We start from the raw sequence: 25,513 nt of genomic DNA on the forward strand, positions 1-25,513 counted from the left end.
GAGAGAAGGAATGTTTCAAAGCTTTATGAAGCATTTCTTGGAAAGCTAATTCACAGTACTTGCAGTCCATAGCAAGTTGCATGATGTAACTGCTTTTTGTGTGTTGGAACAGGTCTGGACTATTTTTGCTCAGGTGTCTGAAATGTCTACCACATAGATAAAGGCTTTTCTTAGCAGGAACTAAAACTAGAGCAACTGCTTACCAGTGCTATATAATGAGTAACAGCCTATATGAACCTATAAATTAACTCCTGTTTTATTCCCACGTCATATGTTGTCTTTGTATTCTGATGCGTGTTTAATCCTCATCACGCTCTCTGTTCCCACGTTCATGTTGTCCTCTGTCTGGCTTCCACACATAACTTCACATTCTCACAGCAGTCTCTAAAGTTGACAGCACCAGCAGCATCTAACATACAAACTTGACTTGTCCTGCTCTGAAACACTGCCCGAGAAGCTTGGCTTTCATTTTCCTGTCTGTAATGGCTGTGAGGATGAAGGTTGGCGTTAACCCTGCTCTAATTGGCTCGTTGTGTGCGCAGGAAGCTAGCGGCCGCCGTTAAGCTGGCTCAGGCCACACAGAACAATGGCACCCTGAAGGGGTCTAACGTGTCCTGCCAGTCTTCAGGGCTCCTACCCCAATGGTAAACACCTAACAGGTCCACACAGAGCTCATAAAACCACTTACACTCCTAAAGATAAAGCTTCTGGATTGACATCTGTGTTTCCATGAAGAACCCTTTCCATTGCACAGAAGGGTCTTTATAGTGAAAAATGGTTCTTTAGATTATCAAAATGTTTACATGGAAGCTTTATTTCTAAGAGTGAAACACGAAGTGTGCAATGCATAGAATTAATTTATTGCAATAAATGCATTTCTTAGCTAAATGATTTTTAACCCTGAATATAACGTTCTAATACACACTCACACATGCACAAAACATTAATCCCACTTTATATCAGGTGTCTTTAACTGTACTTGTGTAACACATTAATTGTCTGGTACAGTGTACTTATTGTGTTCATGTTTCACTTTTGCTGCTGTTGAGGAAGGTTAGGGATGCGTTTGGTGTAAGGTTAGGTTTAAGAGTGGATTAAGGGGTAGAGATAGAATCAACAGTGTAATAATAGTGTAATAACTACAGAAATTAATTCCATGCAGGTATTTTAAAATGTAAGTACTAGTGCTGTCAAATTGATTAATCGCGATTAATCGCATCCAAAATTAAAGTTTGTGTTTACATAATATGTGTGTATATATATATATATATGTATATAAATACACACACATACATGTATAAATGTAAGAAATATTTACGTATTCATAATTATATATGATTTATATTATATATAAATAAACGTATTACATTTATTTCTTAAATATATACACGTAATTTACCAATTAATTCTTTAACAATGTGATTTTCTGGATTTTTTTTCTCATTTTGTCTCTCATACTTGAGGTATACCTATGATGAAAATTACAGGCCTCTCTCATCTTTTTAAGTGGGAGAACTTGCACAATTGGTGGCTGACTAAATACTTTTTTGCCCCACTGTACATATAAATATTCACAGTACACACACATATATTATGTAAACACAAACTTTTATTTTGGATGCGATTAATCGATTTGACAGCACTAGTAAGTACGATGTAAAAAGCATGTATGTATACAGTGAGTGCAATTTGTATTAAATGATTCATTTAAATGTTAGTGCTTAAAGACACTTCATATAAAGTGGGTCCGTCCTGTGTAAACATCATCATGTTACATCCATAGTGTGGGAACCATTTTTGTCTGTATCCAGCAACCCTGTCTCATTCACCTCCTGATATCGTTTATACTTGCTTTCTGCAAGTCTTAAAAAGGTCTTAATTCATTCTTTCACAAAATAAGGCCTTAAAAAGTCTTAAATTCATAAAATCATTAAATGTGACATGCACTGCAAAAAAATGAGTCTTCCTCAGTATTTTTGTCTTGTTTTCCAGTACAAACATCTAAACATCAGTAAAGGGATAGTTCACCCAAAAATGAAAATTCTGTCATTAATTACTCACCCCTCATACTTTTTGTGCGCAAAGAAAACAAAAAATAATGACTTTATTCAACAATTCTTCACCTCCTCATTCCATCTGCAGTTTTTGTTTTCTTTGCGCACAAAAAGTATTCCCGTAGCTTCGTAAAATTACGGTTGAACCCCTGATGTCACATGGACTATTTTACCGATGTCCTTGCTACGTTTCTGTGCGTTGATCGTGGTAATATCCTTGCTGTCTATGAAGGGTCAGAGAGCTCTCACATTTCATCAAAAATATCTTAATTTGTGTTCTGAAGATGAACGAAGGTTTTAAGGGTTTGGAACGACATGAGGGTGAGTAATTAATGACAGAATTTTAATTTTTGGGTGAGCTAACCCTTTCAGTCAAGATTTACATTTACCTGAGATTCAAACTGAAGATGTAAAGTCTTGTTTTCTGAACAAATTTAACAAAATTAAGTGAGTTTATGCCTAAAAGTCAAGTCAAGTCAATGCAGATTGTGTCAAAGCAGCTTTAAAGTATTAAACAGGGAAATAGTGTGTCGAAATAGTGTGCAGTTCTCCTCTGGCCAGACGAATCCAGCCATTTAATAGGCTGCAGCAAAGTCAGATTGTGCAGAGGACTCATCTGGTTCCCGTGGTCTTGTCCCAATGGCCATCTAGGAGACGAGGTCTTCACTGGGGATCTGTCTCTGGGGCTCATCTAGTTGTCCTGTTCTCCACTGACATTCATAAAACAAGATCTGTCTGTCAATGGGATATTAAAACCTGTTTCCTCTTTTAATTAAGTTGTTTTTTCTGAGCCTATTGGTAGATATTTGTTCTTGTTTTAATCACAAACTCACTTCATTTTGATAATTTTCTCATAAAACAATTATTATTTCCATTCTCTAGTGTTAGGGAGCAGCGCTATTCAAGCCATAAGGCCTTTTTTAAATAAAATTAATTAAAATTGGAAGTTGTATTTCAAACCTTGAAGTGTTGCCAATACAAGACATTTGCATTTAGAAACATATTTACATAATGTGTTCCATTCTTTATTTTTTACCTGGTCTTAAAAAGTCTAACATTTACCTTCATAAAACCTGCAGAAACCCTGTTACATGTCTCTGTTGTTGCAAAGAAAATAAAAGGCTATTTAGTTTATTTTGTAGTTTGCACATTCACACATTTTTAAAATACTGTTGACCGTATGTGGGGTAAAGCAGCGCTGTTTTATCTTACTAGATACATTTAGTTCTGTTATAATGCTACTCTGTGCAGTCGTCACCGGTCTATTAAAACACACAACATATTAAAGCATCTTTGGTGTTTCCATATTTTCTACAAAACAAAACCTGAAATCGAGGGGTTATGACGTCATTAGCAGGCAACACAATGACACTATGGACACGCTCCATGTCACTAGTTAAAATTGCTAACTAGTGGCTTAAAAAAATGGCTTAATTACTTCATTGCTGCTTGCAGTTATATTTCTTTTTGTAATTATTGAGCTCACCTGTGGTTGTCTTCCGGTGTATTTGAACCCCTTTAGTAGACCAAAACCTACCAAAGGAAATATTAGTCATGTTAGTACAATTCTAACATCTTTACCTCAGTGGAAAACTCTGGAGGTTTAACTAGGATGCTTGAAAGTGTTTTTTTTTTGTGGAGACACATAAATGAAATATTACTTGAATTAAGCCACCACACCAAAAATAAGAGGAACACAATTACAATTTGGTTTTGTGTTTTTTGACAGGTGCAGTTTTACAGACTGATGGTCATGATAATCTTCTCTTGGTTTCACGAGTAAAACATCTAAATAACCCTATTGTCATAAGGACAGAACTATATGCTTTATAATGCAAAATTCAGTTTCACAACCTGTAAGAAATTTCTGTGCACTGTGTACCGAATGTAAAAGTGACCATATTGTGCAGGCAAAGGTTTTAGGTTTGAATACATTGTGCCCAGTAACTTTTTTATCTTAATGCATGAATAAATATAAACATAATATTGATTTTGGAGGGTTCATTAAAGAGCGTCAACACTGAAACTGAGCCCTGCAGATCTCTGTACTGATCTCTGACTCTCACGCTCTTCCTCTTCAGTTCCCGTCCACAGTTTTCCTGGGTACAGCGGATCTGTGTGGCAGTCTGTGTTATGAGATCCTGAAGTGCTGTAACCATCGCTCCAGCTCCACTCAGACCGAAGCCGCCGCGCTGCTCTACTTCCTCATGAGGAGGAACTTTGAGTTTACGAAGGGCAAATGCATCGTCCGCTCACACCTGCAGGTCAGGCTTCTGTTACTCTGCTGCCAGTGGGTGTCTGTATTTGGGTTATGCTTTATATTCGATATTTAGACATTCTACTGACTATAAGTGACTTTAAACCAACTATATTGCCTTTCAAAAGTTTGGGATCAGTTGTTTTTTAAAGAAGTCTCATCTGCTTATCAAGGCTGCATTTATTTGATCAAAAATATATATAGTAAAATATAATTTATTCTTGCTGAATTTTCTGCATCATTACTCCAGTCTCCAGTGTCACATGATCCTTCAAAAATCATTTTAATATACTGAGTTATTATCAATGTTGGGAACAGTTGTGCTGCTTAATATTTTTTTGGAACCTGTGATAGTTCTTTCAGGATTCTTCTTTCTTTGATGAATAAAATGTTAAAGCATTTATTCAAATTAGAAACATTTTCTAACAATATAAGCCTTCTATTACTTTTTATCAATTTAAAACAAGAGTATTAATTTCTTTAAAAATAATAATAATAATAATGTACTGATTTTTATTTAGAATGAATGCCGTTCCTTTTACCTTCTTATTTGTCAAAGAATCCTGAAAGAACTATCACAGGTAATCATTTTAATATACTGAGTTATTATCAATGTTGGGAACAGTTGTGCTGCTTAATATTTTTTTGGAACCTGTGATAGTTCTTTCAGGATTCTTCTTTCTTTGATGAATAAAATGTTAAAAAGCATTTATTCAAATTAGAAACATTTTCTAACAATATAAGCCTTCTATTACTTTTTATCAATTTAAAACAAGTGTATTAATTTCTTTAAAAATAATAATAATAATAATGTACTGATTTTTATTTAGAATGAATGCCGTTCCTTTTACCTTCTTATTTGTCAAAGAATCCTGAAAGAACTATCACAGGTTCCAAAAAAAAAAAGCAGCACAACTGTTTCAACACTGATAATAAATCAGCATATTAGAATTATTTCTGAAGATCATGTGACACTTTATACTGGAGTAATGATGATGAAAATACAGCTTTGATCACAGGAATAAATTACAGTTTACTATATATTCACATAGAAAACAGCTATTTTAAATTGTAATAATATTTCACAATATTACTGTTTTTTTCAGAATTTTTGATCAAATAAATGCAGCGTTGATGAGCAAATGAGACTTCACAAAAACAACTGATCCCAAATTGTTGAATGGCAATATAGTTGGTTTAAAGTCAGTGGAATGTCTGACTATACTATATCCCAAACTTTTGAATGTCGATGTGCATTACAACTAACTTTCATTATTTCACCACTACATGTAGAATAAGTTAACATGTACTTACAAACTTACATTCAATCAGTAGAATGTCCATCAAAATGAAGAGTTAGCAGATATTAAGCAGAAAGTCACTAATACTCTAATGCCTGCTAGATGACATGGAGTTACAAAGTTACTTATAGTTAGTAGAATCTCTGGAGTGGACTATCAGAATAAACCTGTATTCGTGTGTCTTATGGTGTATGTGTTCAGTCTTGTATTGAAGATAACTGACAATATGCTTTTTCTGGCTGGTTTTGGGACTGAATGTGAGAAACTGATTTGGATTCTTGTCTTCTTCTCATCCAGGTGATTAAATCTGTAAGTCAGCTGATCGCTGATGCAGGTATCGGTGGTTCACGCTTCCAGCAGTCTCTGGCCATCATCAACAACTTCGCCAATGGAGACACGCCGCTCAAAGTGAGAGTTTAGCAAAGATAACACTTTAACCCTTGTGCTGTGCTGTAAATCCTTTACCTAATTAGGTATTTCTGGTTAAAAAAAAAAAGACTGGCCTTTTAAAAAATTGCTTGTTAATCTCGGTATTTATTTTATTTTACTGATTGATCGTAGGCCTGATTGATCTCAGTTTTTGAGTGAGCATTGCCAAAATTATCCACAAATTATGCTTTTTTCAGTCAAGTGTAACAAGGTAGGGGACAAATCCCCAAAAAAGTGCTAAAAATATAATTTTTGGGGGGGAAGTAGTTATTCCCTGTTTGAGCAAAGTCTGTTTTTAGTTTTAGTCCAATGTGTGTACATTAACCAGCATTTTTGGGGAAAATAAAATCCTCATTAGGTCAATAAGGGTTAAAACTATAGCGTGTATCTTCTGTGCCATCAAATATAATTGCAAAAATAGTGATAGTTTTGATTTTATTTGCAAGCCGTTTCGGAGGACCAGATTTACAGTCAAGATCAAGCAGCGTTTAAACAGCTCTAAACAAATATGTGGCTGGATTTTGATGTGAGAGACAACAGCAGATGCACTTTTTACTGGAGGAAGTGTTATTATGGATTATGGACTCGTATTTTAATTAAAATATGGAAGTCATACTTTATGAAAAGTGCAAAAGTGCAGTTGTCACCTGATATTTCTGCAGTCCTTCGGAGATCTGATGAAATCTGCACTAATCTCTACAAAGAAAAGCTCAACTAATAAATCTGCTAATGTCAACATGTGATAGCTATGTTATTTTGTAAGTTCATAGCCACTCTGAAAGAAAAAAAAAGATTGACCAGCCTGAAAAAACTATTTTTTACATTTTTTCTCAAATATGATTTATTTTGATTTAATATTATGATTAAATGTGATTAATCATAGCGATCATTGGACTCATTTTGCAACAAGTTTTGGTGTGAGAACTCAGTCTTGGTTTGTGAATGGGCCTTAAACTTTAACAGAGTTTAAAATTGTCAAATGGAAGAGAAAAAAAACTCTGTAAACAAGTAAATACAAATTAGTGTGGAATAACAAGTATGCAGGGACTCAAATGAGCATGGCTAGTATGAGTTCACTCAACAAGTTTTATTAATCCTAATTAATGAAGGCAAATAGATATTTACTGTCCATAACTCTTGGTGTGTTTAAACACTCTTCTGTTCTCTCCTGCGTGTTGTGTATCTATCAGGCAGTGGTAAGTTTAGTTTAAGTTGTTCTGCTCTCACTCTTAACTCTCCTAATCTCTCCCTACACGCTAATGATATGTGTGTCACACATGGTTTGATACAATATTTCTCCTGGACGTGATCGTTCTCCTCTGCTGATCTAATCCTGAGCGTTTATACTGTGTGTGTACATTGTGAGTGATTTCAGGTAAATGAAGTTGAGTTTCAGACAGAGACATCTAAATGTGATGTTAACCTTCATTACAGAAGCTGAGTTCATTGTGCTTTGTCATTTTAACAGAGTGTTGCACTGACTGTTGTGTTAACAATTGGGCTTCAGCAAAAGCTGTTTTATCCACCTTATTTTTAACATAAGAGCAGGTGCATCTATTTGTAAATTGAATATGCTGTTATACCTCTTGATATCGCAAACTGGCATTGGACATCTGAATCACGGTGAAGCTCGTTTACAGTCACTAGGATGACAGTGTTGTTTACTGTGTGTTTTTTCGCAGGTGAATCCTAAAGACCTGGACCCCAGATTTGCCTACATCCAGGTGACCTACGTAGTGCCTTATTTTAATGAGAAGGAACAGCTGGAGAAGAAGACCGACTTTGAGCGCCATCACAACATCAATCACTTTGTCTTTGAGACACCCTTCACGCTTTCTGGGAAAAAACATGGAGACGTGGAGGAGCAGTGCAAAAGAAAAACCATCCTGACCAGTGAGGCACTTCAAAATAACATTAAATCAAAACTGACACGAAAGGAAAACACCTTTATAGACCTTTTTATCTTATGAAAACTGTTTAATGGTGCTGTAAGCTATGAAAGTAATTGGGACTTTGTCACAATTCTCTTTTTTTTCAATTCAAGTGAGAATTGCGCGAGATATAAACTCAGAATTGTGAGCTATAGAGTAAGAATTGTGAAATAAAAAGTTGCAGTTACCTTTATCATTTTATTATGTGGTGGAAACAAAAAAGCAGAGTTCTGAGAAAAAAGTCAGAATTGCAAGATATAAACTCTTGGAATTGTGAGGAGTTTATATACAAAAAATCTCAGATTATATCAGGTTTATATCTGGAATGTTTACATCTTGCAATTCTGAATTTGTCAAAATTCTGTCTTTTTTTCCCCGCCGTTCTGAGAAAATTTCAGAATTGTGTGAGAAACTTGCAATGGCAAGAAAAAACTTTAAAAAGTCAGAATTGTAAAATTGAGACATATAAACTCGGATTTGCGAGATTTCGGATTCTGCAGAAAAAAAAGTCAGAATTGTGAGATTTAAACTCAGAATTGCAAGTAAAAAAGTCAGAATTGTGAGTTTATATCTTGAAATTCTGACTTTATATGTCGTAACTCTGAGAAAAAAGTCAGAATTGTGAGACGAACTTGCAAGAACAAGAAAAAAAAGTCAGAATTGTAAAATTAAGGTTGTAATTACCTTTGTTATTTACATTTTGTGGTGGAAACAAAAACAGAATTCAGAGAAAGTCAGATTTGCGACATATTAAGTCAGAAACTTGGAATTGCAATGAAAAAAGTCATAATTCTGTATTTGTATTTTGCGATTCTGACTTTGCATGCCAAAATTCTCTTTTTTCTTGCTATTCTGAGAAAAAAAGCAAAATTTACAAGAACAAAAGACAGAATTGTGAGATATAAATGCACATTCGCAAGACGAAAAAAGTCAGAAAGGTGAGATAAAAAGTACTTTTTATTTTATCCTGTGGCAGAAACAGGCTTCCATAGTAAGAGTTTTTAGCCTTCTAGAGCTTCTGCCTGAATTATACATCCCTCTCTTTCAAGATCCCGTCAAGCAGAAACTCAGCAAGCATTGCGTTTATTTTCACGCACTTTTCACACACCTTCTTCCTCTGTCTTCCTACTCCTGTTAGGACATAAGCCGTTGCTGAACTGGATAATTGCAAACCCTTAACTTGCCCCTTTCCAACTCATGAAACCACTCTTCTGTACTGTACTGTAAAAATCCATCAGGCACTTCCAGCGTCCCATATACCGTATGGACTGCCTGCTGTTAATGCATGCATGAATATATTGAAAACATTGCCAGAAGCACTGACCTAATAATGGCCGTTTTGCATTTCTGACCACAAAACATAATGTAAACGATGGATATCGGTTTATTTCTTTGCAAACCTGGCAAATATTGGATGTCACAGGCCCATTAACTCCCATCTCTGCTGCCTGTGTTGTTCTGCAGCGAGCTCCGGTTTTCCCTTCTTGAAGAAGCGTATCGAGGTGGTGGAGCAGCAGAGCACAGAGATGAACCCCATCGAGGTGGCGATCGACGAGATGAGCCGCAAAGTGTCTGAGCTCAATCAGCTGTGCGGCATGGAGGAGGTGGACATGATCCGGCTGCAGCTCAAACTACAGGGCAGCGTCAGCGTGAAGGTGAGCGATGCACAACAGATCTTCTGATGCTGTTGGGGAAGTATCTAGTTACTAGTTACATGTAACTGAGTTACAAAATAAAAGTAACTGTAATCTGTTACAGTTACTGAGAAAAAATGTGTAACTCAATTACAGTTACTTATGAAAATGTTAATGAATACAAATTTTCACACACATACAGATTTGTGACCCTGGAGTCTTAAGTCGCTGGGGGATATTTGTAGCAATAGCCACAAATACATTGATTTTTCTTTTATGCCAAAAATCATTAGGATATTAAGTAAAGATCATGTTCCATGAAGATATTTTGTAAATTTCTTACTATAAATATATCAAAACTTAATGTTTGATTAGTAATATGCATTGCTAAGAACTTCATCTGAACAACTTTAAAGATGATTTTCTCAATATTTAGATTTTTTTTGCACCCTCAGATTCCAGATTTTCAAATATTGTCCCATCCTATCAATGGAGCGCTTATTTATTCAGCATTCAGATGATGTATACATCTCAATTTCACAAAATTGACCCTTATGACTGGTTTTGTGGTCCAGGGTCACATTTGATTGATTTTCTTCTTCAATTGCATTGACTGCTCTAAATTATGACACACCAGTGTTTCAGCGGTTTAGGGCACATGCATATTCGATAACCGTTTTATTTCCTATTTCGGTTTTATGTATATGCTCCATTTCTTAAGATTAACTGTTTTTCCAAGGCATTGTTAGATGCCAGTGTTTCTTGTCATAGCTATGCAACGATTTGATTTCAAAAACAGTATCTATTAAACGGCATCTTACGATTTTAAACCTGCATTTCACCTTAGAATGATCTCAAAGTAAAAAGAGGTGATTATAATCTTAATTCAAGTGATTTTTGACATCAGTGTTGAGTTCTGCTGTAAAGTTAACCCCTCCTGCTTTAAATGTTTGAAAATCATTAACAGTTTAGAACAATTTAGAAATTTAATTTAGAAGTAATCAAAAATACACAAATGTAATCAGTTACATTACTTTAATAAAGTAATTGAAATAGTGACACTACTTGTTATATTTTAAATAGGGTACCTTGTAATCTGTAACCGGTTACATCTCCAAAGTAACCTTCCCAACAGTATCTAGCCATTTCTAAACTTGCCGTTTTACCATAATAGCATGAGCTATTCTAGCATCTTGACTTGGACTGTGAAGTAGGGATTTATTTTCATGAATTCATATGTTGTTTTAGGTAAATGCTGGGCCCATGGCCTACGCCCGGGCCTTCCTCGAGGAGAAGAACGCCAAGAAATACCCAGACAACCAAGTCAAACTCCTGAAAGAGATCTTCAGGTACCTCATTGTTCCCTACATCAAGGAACGCAAAGTATAATGTTATTATGGTGTTATTTTACTGCCACCATGATAACTGCGTCAGAATGTCCTTCATTCTCATGCAAAATTAGTTCTCAAATATGTCCTAAATAAACTGAATGAAACACAGATCAGTATGGTCTCTAAATGTAATGTCTTGAATTAGCAACATTTCAAAGTGTGAAAATTTTTATCTCCATTACATTTGATTTCATTTTACACACACACACACAAACGGTTTAAATAGCTTTGCTACCCAACACTAGTATATAGTAATAACTTTTACTGTACCTTCCGATCACACTGCAAAATAATAATGTCCTTCGTCAGTATTTTTGTCTTATTTTCGCTGCAAATGTCTAAATATTCTTAAGTCAAGATACATCTTACTTCCGAGCTCTCCGCCATCATGAACGAGCAGGTCAGCACACACACTTCATCCCATGCATTAACTCCTTCCCCGCCATCGACGGAGCCCTCCAGATTTCTGTGTTTTCACTGATATACTGTAGGGGGAGCTATTACACATCTTCTGAAAGAGTACTGAATCTCTGGATTAAAACACAGGTGAAGAAGCAGAAACAAGCGATCGCATATGTAAGCAGATGCATATGTAAAATAATGTGATCCTCAAGCATTAAACAGAATATAAATCAAAACTGCCTAAAGTTACTGAATGAAATGTCGACCCAAGAAGTGTTTTAGGGCTGTGAAGCTATGTGGGTGTTGATGGAAGCGATCTACTCTCATCTGTTCTGACCATCAAATCTGATCCAAATATAGTCTTTTACAAAAACGCAATTTTCTCAACCTTTTGTTCAAAATGCTGCTTTTTTTTAATTAAACTTACGCACATTCAAGAGTTTATATAAAATGCATAAAGCTAGAATAAAACCATTTTAGTTTTTTCTTCATTTTTTAAAAGCAAAGGTTCAGATTTATTTTTTGACATATTGCATGCTCAGATAATCATAAGTGAAAGTTTTGTGAAAATGATCAAAAATGCCGGCGGTGGCTGGCAACTTAAAAAAAAAAATAATAAAATAAAAAAAACCTTGGTGGGGAAACAGTTAAATGCACACTCTCTCTCTCACACACACACACACACACACACACACTCACGCTCACGCACACACACACTCAAGACACACACACACACACTCACACACACTCAGACACACTCACGCACACACACACACACGCACTCAGACACACACACGCACTCACGCACACGCACACTCACACTCACACACACACACACTCACTCACACACTCACACACCTGAAGAACTACAGGTACATTATCACATTATCAAATATGCCTTTTTAGAAGCAGTGACCTTAATTAACTCCAGTGGTGTTTGACTAAGCAAATATTTTCTAGGGCTTTCACTCCAGTGTTTTCCGTTGTGTTTTTTCGCTGATATCTGCCGTACGGTCGTCATGTTTCATGTATTTCTTGTAACCGTGTTGAACACATCTCTAGTCCCTGACTGAATGTAAAGCTCCTAACAGTCCCAGCTCATTCCTTTTACAAACCCAGATGTGCTATTTTATACATTTTTAGGATTGAAAATGTTTTACTGTTATTACATATACTGTTGTAAATTGTAAATAAGAATAATTAAAATTTAAAATGTTTCTTTTTTTATATATTAAAAGATGATATGATTGTTTGTGTCAGTTATTAATGCAGGACTTTGACTGAATAAAAATGTTAATGTCCAAAACTGAAAAGACAAACTCAACGAGATAAAATACAAATACAAAAGATATAAAAAAATAAACCTTTGAGCTCAAAAATGACGGTATATAATCTGACACTGAATGCAGTGTTTTTACTTTACTTTTTTCTCTACAAAAGCTGCACTATTTTGAACACAGCCACGCTACTGAAAACAGTAGTTCAGCACTATTATCCCTTGTTGATAGTTACTTATGGAGTTAATTATGTATCTTTTTATTTATATTTTTTTGCAATTAAACAATGTAAAAAAGTTTTTTTTTTTTTTTTTGTAAGTTTAAAAAAACAACCACTCTGTACAAAAGTTTATATTAGATATAATATAACAATTTTATAATTATAATTTTAAAGAATAGCAGACAGAATCCTATGGAAGCCCGTAACATTTCCACCACTGAATAAAATATAAAACACAAAACAAACAAGGTAATTGTAGGGCTGCTCCGATCAATCGGCCGATAATCACATTTTATGATTTGATCGGTACTCGCTACACTTGGCCGATCGCAAAGTGACGACGTCAACACGTGACGACGTACATGATCTGGCGCCACAGTCATGTCATCGCCGGTGTGGAAATGCTATGACGATTCGAGAAACAATGAAAAATTCGGTATTTGTCGTGTATGTTTGGCATGATGATATGATGAATGGATGGTTCATTTTTAACAGCACACTGAAGTTAAAATAGTCTTCTGTGAGTTGTCACAGCGTGGAGGACGGAACAAAACCTCGTCGGAGCCGTAAGGGATAACGGTAACATAATACGCTGATCGTGGGCTGCTTTTAAATGAACATTTATAAAACAAAATATCTTCTTTGGCCATATTAGCCTACTCAGTATCATTAACACAGGCTTTACTCCTTTCAAACTTGATCTGGAATGTCACCGTTTCTGTCACTGCAACTTCCCGATCAGGCAAACGAACATCTTTGGCCATATTAGCCTACTTAATAGTATTAACACAGGCTTTACTCCTTTCAAACTTGATCTGGAATGTCACCGTTTCTGTCACTGCGGCTTCCCGATCAGGCAAACGAACACACACACACACACACACACACACACACACACACACAAAATCGTCTGCCAAAACTACAAAAAATTTAGTTAATATTTGCTTCATTTATGATTTATTTTATCCACCCGCGACCCACCCGCAAATAATCAGAATGCATTTTTTATTACCCAACCCGTGGATATTGGAAAAGCAAAATATGTTTGCAGCGTAAATCAGACGGACTTACTGAAAATGCAAATTCATTCTCTGCCAGCAGGAGGTGCTTTAAAGCGGGAGAAACAGAGGCTTCCCAGGTAACGGCTGTACACACAGCAGCGCTGCGCTCACAAACGCTGCTTTATCAGGCATATAACATGCAAGATTAAATGAAAATGGCATCGAAAATTTTCTAAAGATAGTCTTCGTTCAGAAATACAGTGATATAAAAACACCTGCGCCTCGTTTTGATTTTTAAACGTGCAGTAGCATGCTCATGTTTATTCAACAAAGCCTTTTGGAAAATCCGTCAGTTTTGATATTGTGTTGAGCACCACATAAATAAATGTATGCGAAACACATCCCACAGCACAACCACCTGAGCCCAACTTCAGTCTACTCATCACCTTAACTTTAACTGCGTTTGTAGCCGGCACCATAGCCAGACTGATGAACAAACACAGACCGGAAGCTAACTTCGGGCCAGGTGTGTGCCCGATCAAACCGTCTATATAAAGCTTGAAGCAGCAGAATCGGTATCGGCCGATCACCATGACAAGAAATCGGTACTCAGTATCGGCTGCAAAAATCCTGATCGAAGCATCCCTAGGTAATTGCGACTTTTTATCTCACAAGTGTGACTTCTTTTTCTCAGAATTGCTAGATATAAACAAACAATTCTGATAAATAAAGTCAGAATTGTGAGATAAAAAGTCGCAGCTACCTTTTTTTACTCAGTGGCAGAAACAGGCTTCCACAGAATCCAGACCACAACTACAGTGATTTTTTTCCAGCTGATGAATAATAATCATGCCTTGTATAGTTATTGTTTCTGGTGTGAAGGAGCCTTTACTGTTTTGCCAAATGAATACTTTTCTCACACATGCTGTCTGGACATTGCTCCGGTGTATCTTTTACAGAGATACGCTAAACCTACAACTGAGATCAAACTTCCTGAGTTCCCCCAAGTCCACACCGACACACAGATGAGCTTCTAGAGAAAGGTGCATCTTGTAGTGGTGTCCACACTTGTTTAAATAGCACAGTAAAATTCTTGAACAGTTTTCAAGTGTGCTTGGATTATAAAAGATGTCTTAACAGACTGATCAATGCAGGCACAGATAATACAATTACTAACTATTTAAAGAGCAAATATTTAATTGTGGCAAACAATGCACTCTTACAGAATCTCACTGTATATTAATTTTATCATTACTTTGATTGGTTTTAAACAAAGTTAATTTCATTTTCACAGAATATAAATTACTGCAACTGAGCATAATTTTGTTTTTGGGGACATGTTTTTTTTATTTTTAAACGCGTTTACCAGATTTAATATTGTTCCTGAAGCCTGTCCCAGCTGTGAATAAACGGCTAATATTTAGACCGTGATGTAACTCATCAAAAAAGGCTCTCCATTTAAAAGGAGTCAGCAATAGTTTAAAGTGTTGGTTTGAGGAGCAGGGGAAGATGGAGAGGTTATTCTAGTTTCTCGTCTCCTTCCTCCACATCTTTGAGACTGAGCACCTCCAGCGTCTCCTTTCCTTTAGTCTCACAGCGGATCAGCTCATCAATGTCACGGAAACATCCGGGATCTATCAGACACACCTGCAATAAAGATAACACCCTTACACTGAGAATCTGTGTGTGTGTGTGTGTGTGTGAGAGGGAGTGTGTGTATCTGATGTGTGTATGAGAGGGAGTGTATATCTGATGTGTGTGTGGGAGGGAGTGTGTATCTGATGTTTGTGTGTGTGCGTGTGTATCTGATGTGTGTGCGTGTGTATCTGATGTGTGTGTGTGTGTGTATCTGAGAGTGTGTGTGTATCTGATATGTGTGTCTGAGAATCTGTGTGTGTGTGAGTGAGTGAGTGAGTGAGTGAGTGTGTGTGGGTGTCTGATATGTGTGCGTGTGTATCTGATGTGTGTGTGTGTGTGTATCTGAGAGTGTGTGTGTATCTGATATGTGTGTGTGTGTGTGTGTGTGTGTGTGAGTGAGTGAGTGAGTGTGGGTGGGTGTCTGATATGTGTGCGTGTGTATCTGATGTGTGTGTGTGTGTGTGTGTATGTGTATCTGAGAGTGTGTGTGTGTGTGTGTGTGTGTATCTGATATGTGTGTGTGTGTGTGAGTGAGTGAGTGAGTGAGTGAGTGTGTGTGGGTGTCTGATATGTGTGCGTGTATCTGATATGTGTTTATCTGATATGTCTGTCTGTCTGTCTGTGTGTGTGTGTGTGTGTCTGTGTCTGTGTGTGTACGTGCGGACATTTTGAGTGTCCCCATATTTCAAAAGACTTATAATTCATTCAAAGTGAGTTCTTTTGAAAATCTAAAAATGCACAGTTTCCTGTAAGGGGTAGGTTTAGGGAGATAGAAAATATGGTTTGTACAGTATAAAAACCATTACGCCTATGGAATGTCTCCACAATTCATAAAAACAAACTGTGTGTGTGTCAAAAGTTTTAGTTTTATGTTTTTAAAGAAGTTTAAAAACAAAGCACTAATATTGTAAAACAGCTGTTTTCTGTGTGAACATCTGTTAAACTGTAATGTATTTCTGTGATGCGCAGCTGTATTTTCAGCATCATTGCTCCAGTCTTCAGTGTCACATGATCTTCAGAAATCAGTATAATATGCTGATATGCTGCTCGAGAAACTGCTGCTGCTCTGTTGAAAACAGTTGTGTACAGTTTTTTTTTTCTCCAGGACTCGATGAATTTAAAATTCAAAAGAACAGCATTTAGCTAATATATCTTTTGAAAACATTATACACTATGATTCAAAATTTGGGGTCAGTAAGATTTTAAAAAAAAAATTGGAAAGAAATTAAAGAAATGAATACTTTTATTCAGCAAGGATGCATTTAATTAATCAAAAGTAACAGTAAAGACATTTATAATGTTTCAAAAAACTATTTCAAATAAATGCTGTTCTTTTGAGCTTTCTATTCATATATATGTATGTGTGTGTGTCTTATTGGAAACATAAACAACTTCATATCAACAACTTCAAATATGCATTTCACATAGCATGAGCATTGCATTAAATACAAAATATCAAAAAACTGAATGAATGAACTGATTAATCTCACCATCTCCAGCTGATCATCGAACTCCTCGTTCTCTACTGTGTTTATAATTGGCCTGAGCTTCTCCTTCAGTCTCTTCCCGTCTCTGGCCGGCAGCACGAAGCGCAGCCGCATGTGAGCTCTCTGAATCTGAATGGACTGCTTCAGCTGCTTGATGACCTCGAGAGCCTGCAGTGACCTCTCACGATCCGGCTCTGCTCACCTGCTGTTTGGTGCTTTTGTTGGCCTTCACAGAGAAGTGAACGTCCTTCATGGCTCTCTCGATCAGGCTCACTGTATAGGGCCGCTTGGTCTCGGGATGCACACATTTTTCTGCCACAATAGTTGCGATGTCTCGAAACATCTGCTCCAGCTGACTCTGGCTCGCTCCTTGTCTGACACCTGTAGCTCTCCTTGAGCTAAAATCTGCACATGAATGAAAACGAACCTTTTATGTAGAAACAGTTTGTATATAAATTGTTATATATTTTTTCAACACTGTCTGTATTGATTTTAGAAACTTTAACATGAAATAAGAAAAATGGGAACAAAATGTAATATTATATATAAATACATGTACATATACATGGGTCAAAAACAATAAGTGTAATACTGCTTTAAATTGTTGTTGTTTTTCCCCAAAAAAATGTTTTTAAGTTTTCTGCTTAATTTAATTGCAATTTTGTTTTTGCTTTTCCGAGCCAAAAATAAATATCATACATTTTCCCCTGATTTACAGAAGACACCCACTAAAATATCATTCAGTGTAACAATCTTGTCAGGCATATTTACCCCAAAAATCTATTTATGACGTATTAAAAGACTAATTACTTTCACCCGAAATTCTAATTAGTTGTAATTTTACATTTTTTAAATGTGCCACTATCCTAGGTTTCGCCCATTTGTCAGTAAGAATTTTTTACTCATTTAAAACACAATCAAATTTAATATGCTCCCTTATTCTTTTATATATTTTAATATGTACTCATCAGAATAAGCATGTTGTTTGAATTTTTACGTAAATATTGTGTTACGCTGAATGACAGTGTAACATTATTTCAACCAAATTTTGACATTTTATTCTCCAAAAACTTATTTGAAACCTTAAAAGCAGACATTTTACTTAGATTTAATGTGCTTTCAATGGACATAAAATCACTTTTGTACATTTATTTTGATGCGGACATCTTAACGTCTTTGACCCATACACAATACACAATACAGATGTCAAAACAATGGCACATTAATATCAGGTGAAGCACGATAATCCAAAGTGTACATTGTTATGTTAATAAAAACACAGTCAGGACTGACCAGATCTTAAAGCAGCTGTACACAACAGCACATTCACCTGTTTGCATATTTCTGTCAGGTCGTCTGTGCTGAAAGTGCTTGACAGGGTGTCTTTTTTCGCCACTTGACCCTTAGACACATTGACAAACACTGTGTTTGTTTGCAGGACTTCATCAAAATCCTTCTCCCTAAAACAACAACAACAAAAACTTAAGTAACATTGATTTGTGAACATTACATTAATGTCAATTAAGAAAATGACAAAGTGATCATGAAATTGCCATTTCTATCAGATTTGTAGAAATGTAGCATTGCATCAGTGTCTCAGCAATGGATCCTCTTCAGTGAATGGGTGCCGTCAGAATGTTTCTTACAAACACGCAGCTTTTGTCTAATCGAGATGGGAGTGGTGTGCATTATTGTGATGTTTTTATCAGACTCGCATTCTGACGGCACCCATTCACTGCAGAGCATCCATTGCTGAGACACTGATGCAATGCTACATTTCTCCAAACCTGATGAAGAAACAAACTCATCTACATCTCCGATGGCCTGAGGATGAGCACATTTTCAGCTAATTTTCATTTTTAGGGGGAGCTACTCCTTTAAGACAGAGTTTTTCAAACGGGGCTTTGTGAGTTGAAAATTGCTAATTATAAATCTACTAATTCTATCATAAATCACAGTATAATTAATCAATAGAGTCAAATAAACTCTTAATTTGATCACTGAAAGAGGTCTTGTATGTGATCACCCTCAAAAAAAAAAAAACATATCACACATTTGACACTCTAACAGCAGTATCAACATAAACAAGCAAAGACACGCAATACAGATCCCTCAAAAAGTGTTGCAACTCTAATTTAACACGTTTAAGACTGTTATAATAGCTATAATAACAGAATAAACACAACGAGCCTGTCATAACAACACTCATGCTCCAGATCTCCATCACTTTGTTCTTGTAGCAGGCTATTTCCAATCTCTTCCCTCCTTTCTTCATCCTCACCACGGCGACATTTGTTAACCTGATCTGGTTAGTAGGTGTGAATATTGACATGTTTGTGCCATTGACAGCTATTTTTCTACACACAAAATGTACCTATTACCTGACAGAGATCAATGAGATAGGTGTGAGAATAATATTGAAAAACTAGCTAATCATACGTTTTCTGTCTGTCAATCATTTGATCAGGTTGTTGTCATGTTGATGCCAAGACCCCATGGCCATGCATTAAATAAGAGCACGTAAATGATCAATATACACAATGAAACAAATAAGATATTAAAAGGGGGAATGTAATGCAATATATTTCCGCTGAATGCAGAGGAGTTTGTAGTCATCAGTACCAGAGTACAACTCCTGTCAAAGTCTCAAAGCAGATACAGTGACGCGCTGTATACTCCAACAGAGGCCCTGGGGACTTTTCATAGATCCACCGATAAACATCAGAGATCATACCTATATCAAACGACATTGGAAACAGTGAGACAAAGACCAAGCAGAATCCTTTGCCTGCTGGTGTTACAATATATTGGGCTCCTGAGATATTTGGTTCCACTAGGTGGCGCATGTATGAAAATTCACAAATCGCATATCGTTTTGAAAATGTTCAAAAATATTTCTGTACGTCCAGCCCAACCTTTTCAAAATAAATTACAGTTTATGTAATAAGATAAATTGTCTGAGCTGTTTAGAGGCCTGGCTGAGGTAATGTGAGTGAATAAACTATTGTGCTAGTCTAATATAATGTAGGCTACTTGTTGTTTGTTTTTTTTACATTTTGATTCAGCCTGAATCAGCCAAGAAAAGTGGAGCCTACACTCCAGTGTGTATAAAGTCGGCTCAGCTGTCCCACATGGTGAGACTATGGCTACTAACAGAGGGAACCAAAAGTGGCAATCCTCCAAGGCCTCCACCAACCTCATCGAGGCCATGGAGCTATCCAAAGCCACTCAGTGGAGAGACACGGTGAAGAGAGAAAAGATGGATGGGCCTCATAAGCCAGCTAATATGCTTTCACACTCAGAGCCATTTTGATACCCTATGAGACAACAACCCTATGCCCACAGACCCAACCCTCAGAGGTGCAGTATGTGCCATTTGGTTTCCATGTAGAGATACCTGGGAAGTGGAGGAAAGGATCTGCTGCATAAAAGATCTGCTGGTGCTGCTGCTGTTTAGAGGAAACTGGCTGGGGTTAAGCCGGTTCCAACAGAAAACAGAGCAGCCAATGCTCTGACAAATGGTAGCTGAAGATAGGCATAACTGGGACCTCATAATACTGTATGTGGTCTTTGGTTTTAGAGAGGCTACCCAAGAGAGGCTACTGGTTTCAACAGGCTGCACCCCATTCCAACTTCCTTTCATCCAGCAGTCCTGGGGACTACTGGATGTTGCATAAGAAACCTGAGAGCAACAACCTTCTCCCCACTGCTCTATTACTCAGCATGTGCAGTGTATGCATGATTGGATCGAGGGAGTAGCAATAGCAGACCTATGACTGGCCAATGCCACCTTGTCTTAATTCCTAATGCTAACTGCAAATTCTTTGACCCTACACCATGGTAAAATGAATCAGAGTAGTCAACTATAGCTTGTGCCAACCTGGAAGATGCAGGGCAGAAACACTTTACACGACATTCAGGGGGTTTTCAGCCTAGCACTTCTGGTGCACACCCAGGTTTGTTTGACATCAGAATTAGGTCCATTTTGATTATGTAATCACTGTTTTAAAAAGGGTGGTTCATGCGGACTCCCTCATTCTTTTAGACCTTTGCATTGCATTTGTGACACATTCTGTGTTGGCGCTTTGGAATCAAAAGCACGTTTTCAAAATCCAAAGGTGAGCAAGCAGCAGTATCCATCCATCTTCTTCCTCTATTATCCATTTTCTCCTGCATAGTCATTACCTTGCAACAGTTGCTAAAAAACAAAAATCAGGTGCCATTCTGATGATGCAAACATACTGGGGTTTGGAAGGCTGCGTCCAAAAGCTTAGGCTGCAGACTTAGACTGCCTAATCAGGCAATGGCTTTGCATGCGTTTCTGCGTGAAGGCACATCACGAAACTGATTTCAGACAGGCTTTTGAGGAAGCATACTGGTTTGATGATCTACAACAAAATCAAACTTTACTTTAATACTGATTTCTCAGTAGGTAACATCAAAAGTGGAAAAAGTTGGTCAGAAACATACATTTACACACAAACTGACCACCAAACGCAACTTTCAGATGCCATCTTTATGTTTTAGCTCAACTGTCAAGGAATGGAATGACTTTTTAATTTACAAGAAAATATCTGAGTTACTTTTTCCAATAAGTAACACCAGTTACTTAGTTTTTTCCCTTTTATTGACTGACAGCTCTCCCATTCCCATGTTGAGAGAAATCGGGAGTAAGTGCATGCATTTACTCATCTCACTCGCACAAAAACAGATCCAGTAGTCCTCAAAATGAATAAAACGAGTGAAACGCAAACTCAGAATATGACCTTTTTCTGCATCCTATTCCGCATGCAATCTATAATGGCAGGACAGCTGAAAGGTTTGTTTGAACCATGCCCTCTATTGTACATATGAGAATTTACATTTCCTTCATCCTGATCGGATTCATTTCGCTTTCGGTATCAAAATAGAATAGAACTTTTTCCTCTTAAAAACAAACAAGCAAGCCAAGACCTGGTTTAAGAAATAGTCAAGTCAAGTCTGCTTTATTGTCAATTCTTCCACATGTACAGCACATACACACAGAGAATTGAAATTGCGTTACTCTCAGACCCTTGGTGCATACAGATAACATAAATACAGATAGGTACAGATTAAATACAAAATACAACTACACAAATATACAAATAAGGTCAAATGTAAAAAAATATATATATAAAGCACAAGGCATATATAAATATATATATATAAAGCACAAATAACACAAATGTAATATAATGCATTGCTTTTCATAAGTAACTAGGTAAAATAAATGAGTTACTTTTTAAGGGAGTAATGCAATATTGTAATGCATTACTTTTAGAAGTAACTTTTCCCAACACTGTTTATTTATATGGACACCCAGCGAGAGTCTAGATATAACAGAACAAATCTGGATTATGTGGAAGTTTTGTTGTTGAATGGATGTTGAAAAAAAAATCATATATTAAAACTGTAATCCCCATTTGCTCAATCTGATCAGCAGTTCTTTAATTAGTAAGGTTGACTAATCAAATAAATAACCAAAAGTGCTTATTTTATCTAAAAAAAGTGAAGCATTTCCACATAGCTGGCTTTTTGGGAAAACAAGTGGCCATCCGAGATCAGGATGAGTTTGTTTCTTCATCAGGTTTGGAGAAACGTAGCATTGCATCAGTGTCTCAGCAATGGATGCTCTGCAGTGAATGGGTGCCGTCAGAATGAGAGTCCAAACAGCTGATAAAAACATCACAATAATCCACAGCACTCCAGTCCATCAGTTAACATCTGGAGAAGACAAAAGCTGAAACTAATCCTGCATTAAGATGATTTTAACTTAAAACCAAAATATGAATCCATAATAACTGTTTGTGCATCGGTTTGATGTTAAAAACCTCTTAATGATGGATTTGTTTCTTATAAACACACAGCTTTTGACTTCACCAGATGTTCACTGATGGACTGGAGTGCTGTGGGTTATTGTGATGTTTTTCTCAGCTGTTTGGACTCTCATTCATTCATTCGTTCATTGAGTTCACACTGATTATTACCATGGGACACACACAGATGAGTTGCTATGGTGGCGATGTGGACTTTGGAGGCTGAACATGGCATTGCTTGTAAGCAAAGCTATGAGATAATAGTAGTGTTGTTTGCCAATGGGTGATAAAAAAGGTCAGATCTAAATTTCATAACTGGATCTGCTTGCTTAGATCAGTTTGTTTTGACATTTGACTCCTCGTGTTGTGTTCCATTCATTCTGACCTGTCGAGGAGTTAGTTTTAACCGAAAACCGGCTTGTTAATATTATTGCATTGGACTAAAACTTACTGACTTTGCTCACACAGGGTATAACAACTTCCCAGAAAAATGTTGATCATTTTTGTAACGTGGATTTAAAAAAATTTTTTTTTAATGACAGGTTTACGAAAATTGCCTTCGTCATTTCTGACTAAAAAAAAAAACAGACCAGTGTCTAAAAGCTGCTGTGTGACAAGGTGTACAGCAAATAAGCTAAAAAAAAACAGAACTACGTTTTTATAAGCTGTCGACCCAAAAAAACTAGTGCTTAAGGACACAAATAGTTGTAGATGTCGGGGTATTTCACATTGGGCCATTCAGTTGGATTATTTCTCAAACAAAAGGAAGGTAAGGTAAAGGGACCAATAAAATTTTGTTTCTCAATATATCTCCTCCGACCAAGTTCACACAGGGTTGTCGTATGTTAGACTAGTTTAAGTGTTTATGTAGTTAATAAAACCTTACTTGTATCACACTTGACGTGTTCATTGTTTACTCATAACCGGAGTCAATAATCATGCAGATTTACGTTACAAACTTATAGAATTGTACAGTAAGAAAGTTATTTCCTTTAACCAGGAAATTAACGTTCTTAGAGTTGACAAGACGGTTGACCCTGAGTGGTCAGCTAAATATCTACAGTGGATCTAAAATATTAATAATTAATCATAATTAGTTATGGTTAATTATTCATATTTCCCCATGAGCTGATTCGCTACACAATATATCTCCTCCTCTCAGGTTCACACAGGGTGGTGAAATAATCCTTTGACGGTAAAAAAATAACAGCTTATAAAAACGTAGTTCTGTTTTTTTTTTTAGCTTATTTGCTGTACACCTCGTCACACAGCAGCTTTTAGACATCAATGCTCGCAAAATCCCTAGTAGGCCTTCGGGCAGGTGCTCTTCAGATTTTGGTAGCCTGAAAATTAATTTAAAAATGTTTAAATTTTAAGTATAGAAAATCAGATAGGAGTTTAAATGTAAATCAAAAATATTTTCAATACACAAATATGAAGGAAGGAATTTTATTTCACTATTTACAGGGTATCTGCAGAATTTAAAAAAATACATTTAAGGCAATTTATGACCCATTTTAACAGCTGCACAAGTAAAAATGAACACCGTATGAGAGGGCTTGAGTATGAGCAAAAATCTTATACACCAGCATTTCAGCTCTGCGATCATTTTTATGAAAAGGGATAAATCAAGCATATAAATTGTCAATTTAAAACGTATAAATATTACTGTCTTAATTGTTTAGATTTTTAGAAGGCACATTAACTTCTTTCTCATTTACAACTCTGTGTTTGCTGCGTAAAAACATGAGTTGATATTTGCATTGATCTGACCATAAACTGCAAGAAAGGCTTGTTGGAAATGCTAATTAATTCTTTGCCACGAGGTGGCGCTTTAAGAGCGCTGAAATACTGAGATTTCCCCGGTCACGGCTGTGTACATGAAGCAGCTCTGCGCTCACAAACGCTGCTTTATCAGGGATTATAGGTAAAATGAAATTAAAATGCCAGCGACACGTTTCTGAGAACCGTCGGTTCCCTTCAGATACATTCAAATAAAGACATCCGCGCCGCATTTTGACGTGAAACGGGCAGCGCTCATTAGAGGTCGACCGATGTATTGGTTTTGCCGATTAATCGGCACCGATAGTTCATTGCTGGAACTATCGATTATCGACAAAAAATCCATGCCGATAGTTTTCCGGGTTGCGTCCATTGCTGGAGCGGCTGAGAAGGGTCTGCTGTCATTACACAGTGTGAGAGCGGCCTCTAGTGGTTGAAATCACTGACAGCACGTGCTGTTTGTTTAGACGTGATACTGCACGCTGAACAAAGCGGGAAACTTAAATGTAATGAATTGTGTATTGTGCATTTTCAGCAAAACGTTTGTCTTTCTGTGGCTCTAATAAAGTCTGTGTGCTTCATTTATAGAGCTATAATATAGGTCGCGCTTTCTCTTTCCGTTAGCTCCGTTTTTTAAACACCGAACTTCAAACTCATCTATGCCAAACTGTTCATTCTTGAAGTAAACTTGTGTCCGTTTGGTGATTAAATAAACTGTTTTAGACCGCTGCTCGAGTTGAACGCGACGCGTCTGGAGTGTGTGTGATACCGGTGAGTTCTCCTAGACTCAGCGCTGCGCTTTTATTTTGATTAGATAATCATCAAGTGTTCAACAATAGAAGCAGGTAAAGTCTGAGAGTATACATACAATA

At 36.6% G+C, this 25,513-nt stretch overlaps 2 protein-coding genes across 2 annotated transcripts in view; one reads left to right on the forward strand and one right to left on the reverse strand.

Annotated features, from left to right (window-relative positions):
- Nucleotides 1-10,995, forward strand: part of dock10 (dedicator of cytokinesis 10) — a 73,080-nt gene extending 62,085 nt beyond the window's left edge. The window contains exons 35-41 of the mRNA XM_016232783.1: nt 543-644; nt 1,050-1,053; nt 4,094-4,318; nt 5,910-6,020; nt 7,724-7,934; nt 9,437-9,627; nt 10,855-10,995. Of these exons, the coding sequence (XP_016088269.1) occupies nt 543-644; nt 1,050-1,053; nt 4,094-4,318; nt 5,910-6,020; nt 7,724-7,934; nt 9,437-9,627; nt 10,855-10,995 (985 nt within the window). The remainder of the gene's footprint in view (nt 1-542; nt 645-1,049; nt 1,054-4,093; nt 4,319-5,909; nt 6,021-7,723; nt 7,935-9,436; nt 9,628-10,854) is intronic.
- Nucleotides 10,996-14,915: 3,920 nt separating this feature from the next.
- Nucleotides 14,916-19,354, reverse strand: sbds (SBDS ribosome maturation factor). The gene is given in 6 exon segments (XM_071582285.1): nt 14,916-15,544; nt 17,026-17,190; nt 17,225-17,383; nt 17,386-17,427; nt 18,353-18,482; nt 19,209-19,354. Coding segments are annotated over 6 exon segments (771 nt in total). The 3' UTR covers nt 14,916-15,415.
- Between the last annotated feature and the right edge of the window lie 6,159 nt (nt 19,355-25,513).

Source organism: Sinocyclocheilus grahami, unplaced genomic scaffold, assembly GCF_001515645.1.
Source record: "Sinocyclocheilus grahami isolate Dianchi unplaced genomic scaffold, SAMN03320097.WGS_v1.1 scaffold419.1, whole genome shotgun sequence".
Classification (NCBI taxonomy): Eukaryota; Metazoa; Chordata; class Actinopteri; order Cypriniformes; family Cyprinidae; genus Sinocyclocheilus; species Sinocyclocheilus grahami.